This window comes from Aythya ferina (assembly GCF_964211825.1).
Source record: "Aythya ferina genome assembly, chromosome: 4".
Taxonomy (NCBI): domain Eukaryota; kingdom Metazoa; phylum Chordata; class Aves; order Anseriformes; family Anatidae; genus Aythya; species Aythya ferina.
The window spans coordinates 49,054,485-49,068,891 of record NC_140300.1 but is presented as its reverse complement, the minus strand read 5'-3'; the positions used below and the strand labels follow the sequence as shown (position 1 = coordinate 49,068,891).

Sequence of the window (14,407 nt, the reverse complement as noted above, 5' to 3'; positions counted from 1 at the left end):
TGTTCCCCCTAGCAGGAGTCCACATGGGGACACAAAAAGTAAATCTGCAGTCTGAAGGTGGGGGAAAGGGGAGCAAGCAGCAGAGTTTGCGGGGTGCAATCCTGTGGTGTGTGAACAGCACCAAGCTTCTGCTTCTGTACCAGGGCACCCTGAAACCAGTTTGTAGAAAGCTTAATGTGTAAGGCAGAGATAAAACCGTGGACATACTTCAGTGTGTAAGAAGAAAGGCTGTGCTGGTAGTTTGAGGATACAAAGCCGCTTTTTCAGACCCTCTGACGATCCATTTTCAGAGGGTACTAAAAATATCCAGATGTATTTGTTGCATATTGATTAACCAAGCTTTTACTAGATGGCCCATGTGGGGAGGCAAGTTTGGTCCTTTAAAATAAGTATCAGCTCTTTTCTCAGACCATATTAGAGGAAAGGGAAGTGGTTGGCAGCATATGATTTAGATGCTCCTCGCTTATGAGCAGCCTATTCAAGTCTCCCCTCTCTCCCCCAGAAGACTCATGACTGCGTTTTGTAATTGCGAGGGCAGGTTATGAAATCAGAAACCGTTCCCCTTTCCGAGCAAGGCAGTCTGTAAGAAACAAAAAGAAAGCACAAGGTAGGCATCTAGACCGGGCTGCAGTTTTCCAGCTGCCACCTCCAAGGTGCCTACGGACCTCCGGGCGGCGCAGCGCAGGAGCCCGGCGCTTGGCTCCCTCTGGCTCCTGGCTGGGAACTTCTGCAGCAGGTACGCGGTGGTCCACCGCCCTCCTGTGGTCTGCAGAGCACGGTGCAAGCTCTCTTCCCGGGATACACACACGTTGTTTGTGGAAAAAAAGGCTGGTAGATGCTAGCACACCTGTTCCGTGGAGCCTAATGTCGTTCGTGTGGTCTCTTCTGCGTTTGCAGGGTGTTAAACCGTCTGTGTCTCTGGTGATTCCCAGCCTGCGTTTGTACAGCTGCCACCAGTAAGGGCTGTGGGGGTGGCCACAACAGGGTGTACTGCCGAGAAGGGATGCTTCAGAGTGGGCTGGACAAAAACTACAGTGTTTGTCTAGCAGTTTACTGACTCCCTAATTTGCAAATCATTATAAATGTCTTCTCTGTCACTTACAGTCTCTTTCACACCTTCTAGGCTCTAGAGCACTTTAGGAGTGTTAACACGGAAGTTTCCAAGGAAAGTTGCATCTGAACACTTCTGTTATTTTGTGTTCTTGCTGGCATCTGATACCCTATCCATGGCATGTCACAAGGTGTCATCCTGATGGATGTAAGTTTTTCCAGCTCAAGGTTGAAGCTAATAAAATGTGATGCGGCTTATTTTTATCCTACCATCATGGACTAAATGTAGAGAGCCATGAGAATTGCAGAAGCTGCAAAATACAGCAGAGATGACTTTATTGGGGATTAAGGAGGCATTCCTGTGCTGTGTGACATGGTAGCAGCTGCCAAACATCTCCAACCAGCTTTAGCATATATTGAGCCCTGGACAACACAGCACAAGAAAAAGGGGCTGATGCTTTTACTGCTCAATATACTGTTGTCTCAAAGCCTTTGCTATGGACTTTCAAGTAGTTTTTACTTCACATAATTTTGCTTTTATCCACGCAAGTCTGTGCTAACACTGACAGTTAAATGTTAGATTTAAGCCTATTGCAAAAATCCTAAAAGAGTGAATTGCATTTTTCTGCTCCAGGGCAACTTAAATTGCAGGTTTAAATTGCTAGCAGATCAGTCGTCTAGGAGGGAATGACAGTAGTCACATAGTACTCTCTGTTCAGCCAAGCTAAAATATGTGATTAGGACAAGAAAATTACCTCAGCCACCATAAGGTTCACCAGGACTAGAGCACTAAGTTTAATTAAATTTCCCCTTTTCCCCTTCTGAGCTCAGACCATTGTGACTGGGGCAGAGGAGAACTGGGACTGCAGCTAGAGCTGGGCAGAACAGCCGCACGGCTTTGTGAGACACCAAGCAGCTGTAAAAGGCTTACAAGTACTCTCATCCCCCCTGCATCTGTCCCTGAGCAGGGATCTTCCCTGTGCTCCTTTCTCTCCCTTTTTATTTTTATTTTTTATTGCAGCTGGGATTAAGGGGTGCTCCACGTGGTATCCCAGCTCCATGGTGTAGTGACCTTTGCCATTCTCCTGCCAGCCTGCTGGTTTCTGGTGCAGTAACACGTGCGTGGATGCAGTAGACACACAGCCCTGCTCTCCCGTGGGAGAAGAAAAGGGGGCAGAGAGAGGAAGCAGAGGCCAGTAGGTCTTGGCTTGCAGTGTAGCTGGATCCGATCATGGAATGTTAGCAAAAAAGCCTGGCTTTAGCCTGTTCCCACTGTCTACATCTCGTGATGCACATTTCCTGCAAATATCAGCATAAGTTTGCGAGGCTGTGCCTTTATTTACGTATCCTGCCTGATGGTCATTTGTTTTTGTCATTGTTTTCCACCTACAACATGTTTACATTTAGATTAATGGCATATTCTTCTTTCCAAACTTTAAAATACCACTTGGAAAAGACTTCTTTGACTTGGCATTCAGGTCAACCATCTAAGGCTTTTCAGAGCATGTCAGAGAGCAAAATAGCTATAATGAGCTGCAGATATGCATGACAATGAAAAATTTAGCACAGAATTTCCCCACCAGTAGAACAAAAATGTAGTATAAGAGACGACAGAAAATTTTCTGTTTGAGAACACAATTCCTTCTTTATATTAGCCATTGATCTTCCACAAAGCATCCAAAGCTACGCGAAGGGTTAGGGCAGGATCCTTTCTTCCATGTGGACAAAGACAACTTTTTCTTTGGCAAGAAAGCCTGTTGCAAGGCTTGAATTGAATTCTCATTGCAAAAAGGATCAAAGTCTGCAGATCAAATGCTGTGTAACCTGGTCACTGTAATGATAAGGCTGTAATGTTAATGCCACAGTCTCCATTCTTACCACTGAAATACATGAACCCGAGGTTCTGGGTTTTATTTCCTCTTTTTTTAATGCTTGCCATTTCTCCAGACTGCTATTCAAAATCCCACAAGCTTACTTTTCACTTTTAAGTACATGTCAGAAGCTGTGATGATGTATCAACTGCTAGCTCTGTCTCTTCTTGTATTACTCAGGAAATCTTTCGGTTCTAGTTATTTAAGCCTTGTGCTCATAAATTTCTGGCAAACAGTCCACAGAGATTTCATTTTGAGACAACAGGACTAAAACGTGTAAGCTGCCATTAAGGAATGGTGTGCGTTTGGACCAGTACGTGCTGCTCTAAAGCTAGCTGCTGGCAGCAGCACTGCTGGAAGTTCGCCCTCTTGGTCTCATTGCATGGACACTCCTCGGCTTTCCTAGCAATTGTACCTGGTGGGAATCTGGCTGGACAGCAAGTAGTGTTCAGACTCCAGGAGTGGCCGTTTCTGTTCAGGTTAGAGACCTACCCTGTATAGGATGCCATCTCCAACTCTGGCCATGAGCAATTTGGGGAAATTCGTTATTTTCCCAAAAGAAAACTAAACAAAACAGAAGACCCCAACCAGCCTACAACAAAAGCAAACCTTTCAAAGTAAGTTTCTGCCACCTCAGTGCTCTGAAGTGGCCAGGGTGGCTGGAAGCTAGCAGGAACCCTGTCCTGAGAGCACCAAAGGTACGTGCTGGCACAGCAGGGTGTTCCTGTGCTGGTCAGTGCCCTGACCTGGATTGTGAACCAGCCGAGTCGTGCATTAGCGTGACTGTGAGAGAGGTGGCACTGTTGTATCATGGTCTGCATTTGCTTTGTTCATCAGATGCCAGCTATGGACTCTGTGAGATTGTCTGCATTTGCTTTGTTCATCAGATGCCAGCTATGGACTCTGTGAGATTATTCATCAGATTGAGGCATTTTGCTTTTAAATGTCATATTCTTTCATCTGTTTTCAAAGGCAAACGTTTTGGTATAGAAAGGTTTTATTTTAGAGAAATGCTAAAAAAAATATGTATTCACAAGCAAGATTAAAAAATCGCCTCAAGAGTTGCATTGTTCAAATGCAGAGAATCGCCTGTTTCGTTCTAAAATAGCCCTAACTTAAACTAGGATTTAGTGCCGTAATTCACAAACACATGCCTGGATTTAGTGCCATAATTTGCAAACATATGCCTGGAAGATACTTCTGGAGTTACTGAGACTGTTATCATGTATGATCATTTCCATGTAATCATCTTCTCAAGTTTATTGAATTTAATCCTCAAATGCAGCTGTTCTTTATGGGAAAAAATATTTTTCATGCTATTATTTTATGGGAAGGCTGTTCCACAACTCCTTTAATTTTAAGAAACTGAGAATGCTTAGGAATAGTTTAAATATTGCGAGGTAATGTGTTTTGTTTTTTCTTCTCTTCTCTCCAGAAGTGTGCACCAGGAAAAGTTAAAAATAAATATTCATCTTTTTACTTGTCTATTACTGTGTTATGGCTGTACTGCAGTGAAATTACTTCAGATGTCATTCACAAGCAAACAGAAAGAATGGAGCTCTCCTTCCTAATTCTTCATTCCTGTGAATCTGTGAAAATGAGATCATTATGAATTTTACCATGACAATGCACATACTACTGTTCTGTATATTATTGAAATAAAAGGGTTTGTTAAGTCTATTAAGGCTTGCTTTTTTTTTTTTTTTTTTTTTTTTTGGCAGAAAGAGCTAGAATGGCCTAATCAGTTTAATGTAAAATTTCACTAATCTGATTTTGTTTCTCATTTTTATTTTTTTTTATTTAGTGGGAGAAACTACAGATGACGACAAGTGAGAGGAGGAAAATAGTTTGTTCAGTCACATTCCATGTAATTGCAATTACCTGTGTTGTTTGGTCATTGTACGTTTTAATTGATAGAACCGCTGAGGAAATTAAACAAGGCAATGATAATGGTAAGTGTTTTTTATCTTCTTCAGTCTTGTTGATAATGAACGCAGTGGGTGGATTTGAAGTGCAGCCACGTAACCAGTCACATTCAGTTCTCACGTTAACACCTCATTGATATATGGCTCCATCAAATACTTTAATAGAGAAGTAACGAACACATCTGTGGTAAAAGGTTGCTTTATGCCCCTGCAGAGAGATCTCAGCTAAGTGTAACCATTACAACAGCTTAACTAGCCTGCTGTTCTTCTTTGGTTAATCTCCCATTATCAAGGTATTTCTAAGGCTTAGAAAAAAAGATGAGCCAAAATCAAAGCCAGTGCAAGCTCAGTTCACAAAATATCAATTTATTTATATTATCCACTTGAACCTCTGTATCCTGTAAAACAGGATAGAGCCCTTTTATTGACAAGCTTCCTATTAAGAAATTCCAAGAGACCATGTTCCAGTTGTATCTGTATGAACAAAGCAGAAACAAAGTGCTTCTTTTATTAGCCTTAGCTTATAGACAGTTTTTATCTTCAATCCTGAAATTCGGAACTCAGAACACTGCCGCAAACATTGTCCCAAAATATTCAGTTACATGGATAAAATTGAACATGATCTGTCGAGTTCCCTTACAACCCCTGCAGTTCTGTGATTTCAAGAGGGAAAAAAAAAAAAAAAAAGGAGAGGGAGAGAGGGAGAAAGAGAGAGAGAGAGAGAGAGAGAGAGAGAAAGAAGCTACCTGATTTAATTTCTCAGAAGCATTTACTTCAGGGCCTGGCAGAGTCTAACTGGAGTGATGATGCTAGCCTGTACTTTTCTTTCTCTAGTTAGATGAAATGTGCCAGCTGAGGTAGAGAGTACAACCTCTTACCTTAGAGCAACAACTCACCCTTGTGAAGACACACACATTCCCAGTGACCTTTCAGGGAAGATTCTCATCCAGTGCTTCCCCTGCTAGTGCTAATCAACAACTGTTCTGCCTGTCACATTCAGCTGTATTATTCCTTGACCTAAAGTCTGATCACATGGAAGTCATGTTCTAATTTATTGCATGCAAAACCAGAGAATTTAAAATCAAGATTTATCATGTATTTGGAAAGGATGGATAGATAATTTACACTTAATACTAGAATTAAGTAGGTTTCATTTTGGAGTATGCTTACTGTGTGTGGAAACTGTATTGCAAGCTGATCTACTGTTTTACATTTCAAGTCTGCATTTAGTTTGAGTTAAGTCTCAGTCTATTTGGTCTTAAATTCATGTCTTAGATGTGATTATCATAAGGAGATTGATAAGATTTTCTTTTTGATCTGGATTGACTTTAGGAATTAGTAGAGGGACTCCAGCTTTGTGCTGTATTCTCTAGTTAACACAGAAAACAAAACAGGCAGAGCTTTGTGCCGTGCTAGTTAGATAAATATTTGATGATACTCCTGATGCTTGCCTTTCTTGCCTATGTGAGGAAAATAAGTAACAAGCCTCACTAAGTCACAGATGAATGTATAATACAAAGTCTTGTTTTGCCTTTTCTCTAAATGGGTAGCCCTGCTTTGCATCTCCAAAACAAAACAGAAAATCCCCCAACACCCTGAGGACAGGACTAGGAATGGCTTTGAAGTTCTACTTATGAGTACAACATAAACCACCCTATTCATTAAAAAGGAGAAAGGTACAGGCTGTGGATTAGCTGGATTTATACAACAAAACAGCTAGCATTAATATTTTCCATTATATAAAATGTATAAGGATCATGTTAATTAATCCTGGTACGTTCAAAATGTATTTATGACTTGTATGCAATTCAGTGTTCGCCAAATGTTCTGAATGATTCTTCACCCTAAAAAATCAACAAAGATGCCTGAGAGCTACTTAGAGCTTTTGCAATAATTAGTATTCTTATGGTCTCTATTTGCTTATTTAATTAAAAACCCAGCTCCTACCTTGTTTAACAATAACGGAGGTAGCCAGATTCATATGAGCCTCACAGCTGGCTACAAGTAAAAACTTGCTGTTGAGGATTCTGGGTTACCAGGTCTAGGGTTAAATACAGCACCTGAAAGGCACCTTGAATACTGCACTCTGTGAGCAAAAGATTAGTCAGAAACCTTCCATGTATGACCAGTAAAACTATTTAGGTTGTTCAAAGACTGACAGCTAAACACAGAGGTTTGACTCTTGTGTATAATACATAATCCTTAAATGTAATGAGGCAGCGAGTAATGGGAAGGATAGTAGCTGTTCCTTTATATTATGCTACTGAATCATTGAAAAAAGCAGCTAACGGTGACATGAATTAATGAGAGGAAGGCTGTTCTTAATACAACTGTTTGTTCCTTTAAATTGGTAAGACCACATGTAAATCATCTTAACATTAGTCATATTACAACCACGTTCAAATACTTTCATCTCTAGTTTTTCAGGGTCAGCATCCATAGTTTTTTTTCTGTAAATATCAATATGATTGCTGTTTATTCAGTGCAAGTGATAAAGATCAATGATATGTAAAGATACCCTTTTAGCACAGAGATAAAACTTCTCCTTTTTGATATACATGGATTTGGGGGAGGGGGGGAGGGTGCACAGACAGAAGAGCAGGAAAAAGACAGGGCAAGGAAGATGGATGGTGGAAGAGTTGGAGCTCTTTCCATTATTTATTTATTTTTTACTGTGCCCTGTCTTCAGAAGGAAGCTAGAACCAGGTAGTATCGTAAATGTTGGTCTTCCAGGAACCATAAACACTGTCATGCTTCTAGCATGATAAAAAAAAAAAAAAAATGATGGTAAAGATGTGCATAATGTTTCTAGGCATTCATTTATCTCTGTTCTGGTACTTGTATTTTTGCTTAAGTAAACCATTGAATGTGAGGATTAAATGTTTTTGTTTGTTTGTTTGTTTTTAAATCATATCAAGCATTAAGCTTCTGTTACGAGCGTGTCTTGAATTTGTTATTTGACCAAATTGTGGGGAAGTCAGTTAAGAGTGGGAGTCGGATGTAGTTTCTTGTCTGGCCCTCTGCCTGTGGGATAGGAAACAGCTGCTGTTTTCCACTAGAGCCACAGCCACCCCACTAGCATGTACATATCTGGGTATTCTTAGCACCTGGCTGCTTTTCAAAACATTTTACTGATATTAAGCACTTGATACCCATTGTAACAACAGTAATAAATACAAATGTTTTATTTCAAAGGTGTCCTTGAATGGCCATTTTGGACAAAACTCGTAGTGGTGGCCATTGGATTCACAGGGGGCCTCGTCTTCATGTATGTGCAGTGCAAGGTTTACGTTCAGCTGTGGCGCAGGTTGAAAGCCTACAACAGAGTGATCTTTGTTCAGAACTGCCCAGACACCGCCAAAAAATTGGAGGAGAAGAACTCTTCATGCACACACAGCTCGGATGTCAAGGACGCCGTGGTGGTGCCAGTAGCACAGACAGGTACAAACTCTCAGCTGGCAGCCGAAGAAATGACATCTGAGGTGATGCCAGTTTGACAGAGACAGCGTTGTTTCTTCCTTGCAGAATAAGGCATAGTGTTTTCTACACTACTAATGCTGAAAGAGAGTAGAAATGACTGTGCATTTTTTCAGTTAAAAAACAAAAGAACACAAACCAAAACCCTAGAAGGAAAACGGATCCAGCAAGGCAACTCGTTACTGTATGGAATGTGACCATTTGTGAAGTAGTTTCTCAGCTAGTCAGCAAGTGTTGTGAAAGTGGAAGTGTAGAAAGTGCAATAGAGGACAGGTTTAACAGACAATGCCAAACCAACGCAACAGCATTACTTTTAAAATTATTATTATACAAAAAAAAAAAAAAAAAAAAAAAGGATGGCTGGGCAAGTAGACACAGACCTGCTAGAACCACTTTGTTTACAGGAAACAAACAAAACCAAACCGTTCATCTATTTACTACTAAAAGTTGTATTTCCTATTTATCTTCTTAAAGACACACTTGAAAGAACTGTTCAAGTGACATGCATTAACTGAACCAAGGTATAAAGAGCTGTGTCACAGCACCCACTCTGAGCCTCGTGAAGTGACAGATGTATGTCCGTGTGACTCCAGGGGAGCTTTAATGTTTGGGCAGCTGTGTCAACTAAGGATATTTGAACCATTTGAAGGGTAGCACTGTTTTTGAATATGCCTGATTATTTTTTTTTTTAAATACGCAATTCCAACCAGTATAAACTCACATCTCCATAGGCTATAGATATTTTTAACTATAGCTGTCAGCAAAACAAGTATGGGGAGGAGAAAAATTGTAGATAATGCATTTAGAACAGCAGCTCAGCTGTTTATTTTATTCTGTAAGAGTGAATTAGATTTTTTTTCATAAATTGGATATATAAAGTTTTGAGCCAAAACTATAAATGAAAAAATGCTGTTTACTGCAAAATCACACAAAAGTAAATTGCATATTATCAAATTCTGAAAGGATGACACAGGGACAATGAAAGGTATTTTGGGTTTTATTTTTTATGATTCATGATATAGACAGGTAGAGAGAAGAGAATATACTTAGATATCTTGAAAGGATGGTAGTTTTTGTCTCCCTGCTCTGAAAAGTTAGTTTTTATCTTCCTGACTAAGAAAAGGACATCAGTGGATTCCCTCTGTACAGGTAAACTTGAGGTATTAGAGATTCAACAGTTGAGTTGTTAATTTCATGTTTTGAGCATTCTCATATAAAAATGAGGTGTGAATAGCATTAAAGGGTGCAATAGATGAATGAATGTAGATATAATACTGTGTCCAACAGGGTGAATTACATGAAGAACACATTTTGTGATTAGCTACTCATACCTGTGATGTTTACCATCAAGGCACAACAGCAGGTATTGACTTGGAGTTACATGCTGGCTTGGACAAGTCCAGGGCCTGAACATAATATATATTAAAAAAAAAAAAAAAAGTTTAAAGTTCTTTTTTGGTCTTGTATTTAGGTAAACAAGGAAAAGCACACAAGCAAGTAAAGAACCAGAGTAAAGAGAGTAGAGAGGTTCATTCAGAGGGGGAATCTGCCATAATCGCCAGCGGACTAGCCTTCTACAGAAGTCTTGCAGTTTCTAATGGTGAATTTCCTCCTCACACATTCAAACATCTCCAGTTAAGTGAGTCATCACATCCTTCCAAATATGAAGGGTGCTGGGCCTAAGATGTAGTGGAGTTTATCTATTAGATATTTCTTTGTGAATGTGTTTAATGGTTTAAAGGCTCAGGGACTACTGGAAGTAGCAGTATTAGAAAAAAAAAAAAAAAAAAAAGTGTCTTTTTCAGAGCATTTTATTCCTCTGTTTTGAAATTGCTCGTGTAATTTGGTGGTGAGTGACTGTCATCTGGCCAGACCAGACACAAAATCTTGGTGCTTGAATACACCTGAAATACGTATTAATATTGTAAGTTACTCCAGGTGAGTTGGATTGATGTTCAAACCTTTCAAATGATGCCACTTCCTCTTCATATAAAATAATTTTCCAGTTATCCACTTGCAGAATTGGAAATGTAACAGCTTCTTATTTGAAAACAGATATGTGAGTAACCAAATCATTTCTCTGTTTATAATTGTGGAGGAGACTTTACAAGGTTTTCAGAAAACCATGCCACTACTAAGGAATGCGTCATAACTGCATGTGTTTAAGATAATCTGCAAAGACATCATTTCTAAAAGTGTAAACCTATTCATTAACAAGTAAATCTCATTATAGTGGAAGCAAGTTAGACACTTAAAATTACTAGCTGCATCTCCATTCTCTTTGGGATTTTGTTTACAATAAAACCTGATGAATCACAGCATAGTTGACTGACAAAAAAAAATTGTGGAAGACAACTAAGGTCTTTCTGAAATGACCAGAAAGTTTCTTGCTGTCATCTAAGTGACAGTAACCCCGCTTCTTTAGCCAGCTTGTTCTTTAACCTGCTGTAATATCATGACCCCATTGAAAGTACTTTATCCCCTATTTTGACAGTTTACAGGAGACTAATTCACGCTGTTCTTTTCTTGAACAAGCATAGAATTCAAATAAAGGAAAAAAAGTACTTGAGGCTTCTGAAAACAGATGTATGGCATCCAGCAAGATTACTGTACAATTTTAAAACACACCGAAGAGTAAGCAGCAGAACAACTTGCAGTCATTTTATACTGAAAGTTTCAACTTCCAAACACTGTTGTGGCACTCAAGTTCATGTGCAACTGAGCTTAAAGTTAAATGTAAGAATCGGAGAAAGACTTCAGCTGAAATTCGTCCTCTCCCTTGGAAATATTTATTCAGACAGCAGAAAAAGAAGCAAAATGAGACATTGTCTGCTAAAGTCGGCAGCAAAAGAGATTACAGCAGGTTGGAAGCAGTCTTTAAACTCTTTAAGGATTACAGTATTAGCCAATGCACCCTTTCTCATTTTAGGTGCAGTGGATATGCTAAAACTTTCAGGGATTTCATGCTGGGTTGGAATTTGTTTCTGTAGCAGGGCGGGACCTCTTCAGGACAGCAAGGATCTATTCACACCAACATGCCTTAGATGCAGGTCTGCACGAGTAATGATGATGCGTGAACAAAGACCCTGGGCAGCTGCTTATCAAACAATGATTCTTTGTTCCCACAAAAAGGGTAATTTTCTGTATTAACAGGATTCTGTGCTGCAAAACTAGCTTACTGAAAGTTTTAAGATACATCCTAAGATTTTTTAAATGAAATGAGTACAAGATATTGAATAAAGATCAGTATCAAACTACCTGTGTAGCCACAGTGCATCTCAGGCAAACACACTGACGGTGGAGTTTAGCTTGGATAAACCCAACAAGAGCAGAGCCTTGCTCCAAGCTGCCATTACTGAGAAGAACTTAAATCTGCATTCCTGTTTAAGCAAAGTTTTAATAAAGGTAGGTGGAAGTAAGTTGGTGTGAGATCAGATCTTGAATTTTAAGCAAGATACTTCTATCTAATCTGTGGGTATGCACGTTTCTTCTCTTGATTTAAGATATAAGCATTACAAAATTAACTTCAAACTGGCGTAAATATACCACTTCTGACTATCATTAGCATTATGAAGATTCTCAACTAGTCCAATTGTGCCATTCACACACTGCTTTATCTGAAAGCAGTGCTTTTTTTTTTTGTGTGTAGAAAAAAATAGTAAGTTCCCCATCACCAGAACAAACTATTTATAATTTCTAATAAAGCAATGACACTTACTCTATAATGAAAATATTTTACTGTGTATAATATTTGGAACTACAAGTTTGTGTTACTTGTTTAATTCCCTCTCTTTTGCAAAAGAAAAACTGTATGTTTTTGTGGCTGAATGTGTACTGAAAGACAGAAGGTAAGGGAAACAAAAGTAATATATCTGCTTATTGTTGTGAAAAAAATGTATTTGTATTAAACAAATGACCCAAATTTCTGTAGTATTCTATTTGTCAGTCTGTTTATAGAGCATCGCATGCTGAACATGAATTGGCGACACCACGCTATTGCACACAATGTGAACAATGCACTCAGCGGCACACTCAATATTGACAAACCTGCTGGATTGGCAGGCCGAGCTCCGGGTACCGCACCTTGGCAGAAAACAACTCAGAGTACAAAAACACTTGAGAAGAGCTATGGTTGTTTAACTTGCAGAAGGGAAGGGAAACATAAGAACAGGTATTAATGCCAAAAACAACTTTTTCCATCCATAGCAGAACTGACAACAAAGTTTCAGCTGCAGCAAGGCCAGGAGGAAGAGCAGAGTGCCTTGGACTGAACAGTTAAATGTGACTGTAACATCCCACACTAGAAATCCTTGAAGATGGGCTAGACAAACATCACAGAGCTAAATGATTTAAAGGATCCTACTTCAGATTGTCAGAATGGATCAGGCGTCCTTTTTATTATTTTAGAATTCTACTTTGTGAGATTTTCTCATAAAAATCCTACAGAATATTTATTTATTTATTTGTTTTATGAAAAGAATATTAGAAGTGTGCTTTAAAAAGTCATCTGTGTCCTTTGAGTCAGGTATAAAACCAAAGAAAGTATCCTATCTGTCTTGGAAAATACAACTTCCAGCCAAACTACGTAATTAGTTTTCTGAAGAGGACTGTGTCCACGCTACCCCTAAAGCTGTCCTAGATTCTCAGCTGGGGAGAAAGTGGGCTGAGTTTCAAGTCTTCACAGTTCTAGCTGGAATAGAACATCAAATGACTGGAGCCTGCTAAGAATATGGTCAAACCACAGGAAGAGTGTTCCAACAGATTATATTCCCTACATCCAACAGACTGTTCATTTTGTTAAATCTGCCCTAACTAGCTTACCATTTAAATCAAATACAGATTCATGAATCTCTACAAGATACAACACAGAAGAAAGAGCACAACTAAAGAAATTCTAGTAATAAAAAAATGCGTTTTTGTTACCATATACAAAAATAAAGCCACATTAATTTTTAGAATTCAGGGAATATTGATGTAAGTCCACTATACTTTTCTGCTTTGCACACAAGGTAGTTACAATCCCTTGATCAAGAGGGTACCATTAGATTGCAGAACACATTTCCGTTCAGTGTTTTCCGCATACACATAAAGAACCACACTACACAGCACTTACTTACATGTTCCCACACCAACTCCAAATACAATACTGAGGTTGTTCTGAACCTCAAATAGATCTTGACCTAAAAGCCAAAACCACACACACAAAAATACAACAATCAGCACTATTACAAACAAAAAGCAAAGGTGATGGAAGATCAAAGTAATTTTTTAAGTAAGTCTGTTAGCTAAATTAGCAATGGCTTTTTTTTTTTCCAGTTGGAATCCAACATTTTTGGATTCTAGACTCTGTCTTCATACACAGTCATTACAGAAACGCATACGAGTGCTACTCCAATAAAGACCGAAAACCCACGTACTGTACTCTGTAAGTCTATTTCTTGAACTACTCAGGAATGGCCCAGAAAATGTTTCACATATGTTGCCTTTTTGCCTTGTTGCATCCTGTTGCACACACTGACATTCCATAAAGGATCAGCACATGCTTTGGTAGTGGAAAAAAGTACAATAATGAGCCAGGGTAAGTGCCTAACTGCATGATAGCTTTTCCTCATCAGGAATGGCTGTAGTCGCATCCCTTTAGAAATGGCTTTATGAAGCAGACCAGAAAGCCACAGCAAACAGTTCCTTTAATTCAGCCACGTTTGTTTCTGACTAAAGGATGGTAAATTAATTAATCCATTGCATAAAGCCATCCCTGAGAAGGACAGGTTTTTGTTTTGTTTCTTAAATCAACAACTGACAGCTATTTGCTTAGTGTACATGAAACAACATCGGATTACTGCTGGAATCAAAGACAGCTGCTTCATTCCAGCTGAGACTGTCAGTATGTTAAGCTCTAGAATCAGAGCACAGCTCAGCTGCTGCGGAGAAAGTCTGAATATAATTCAGCCAGCTCTTCAGAGAGGTCTCAGCTCTCCAAGGCTGGCTAGAATAAAATATACCAGAAAAACAAAACAAACAAACAACAACAACAAAAAAAAACACACCACGGTCGTTTACAGAGAATTATAATAGAGGATTTTA

General features: G+C 39.2%; 1 protein-coding gene across 17 annotated transcripts in view; it reads left to right on the top strand.

Annotated features, from left to right (window-relative positions):
- MARCHF1 (membrane associated ring-CH-type finger 1) overlaps positions 1–12,245 on the top strand; it is a 404,383-nt gene extending 392,138 nt beyond the window's left edge. For all 17 annotated transcript variants that reach the window (XM_084518138.1, XM_084518145.1, XM_084518136.1 and 14 more), the window contains 2 exons: positions 4,726–4,873; positions 8,042–12,245. In XM_084518138.1, the coding sequence (XP_084374264.1) occupies positions 4,726–4,873; positions 8,042–8,343 (450 nt within the window). In that variant the 3' untranslated portion in view covers positions 8,344–12,245. The remainder of the gene's footprint in view (positions 1–4,725; positions 4,874–8,041) is intronic.
- Positions 12,246–14,407: the final 2,162 nt, after the last annotated feature.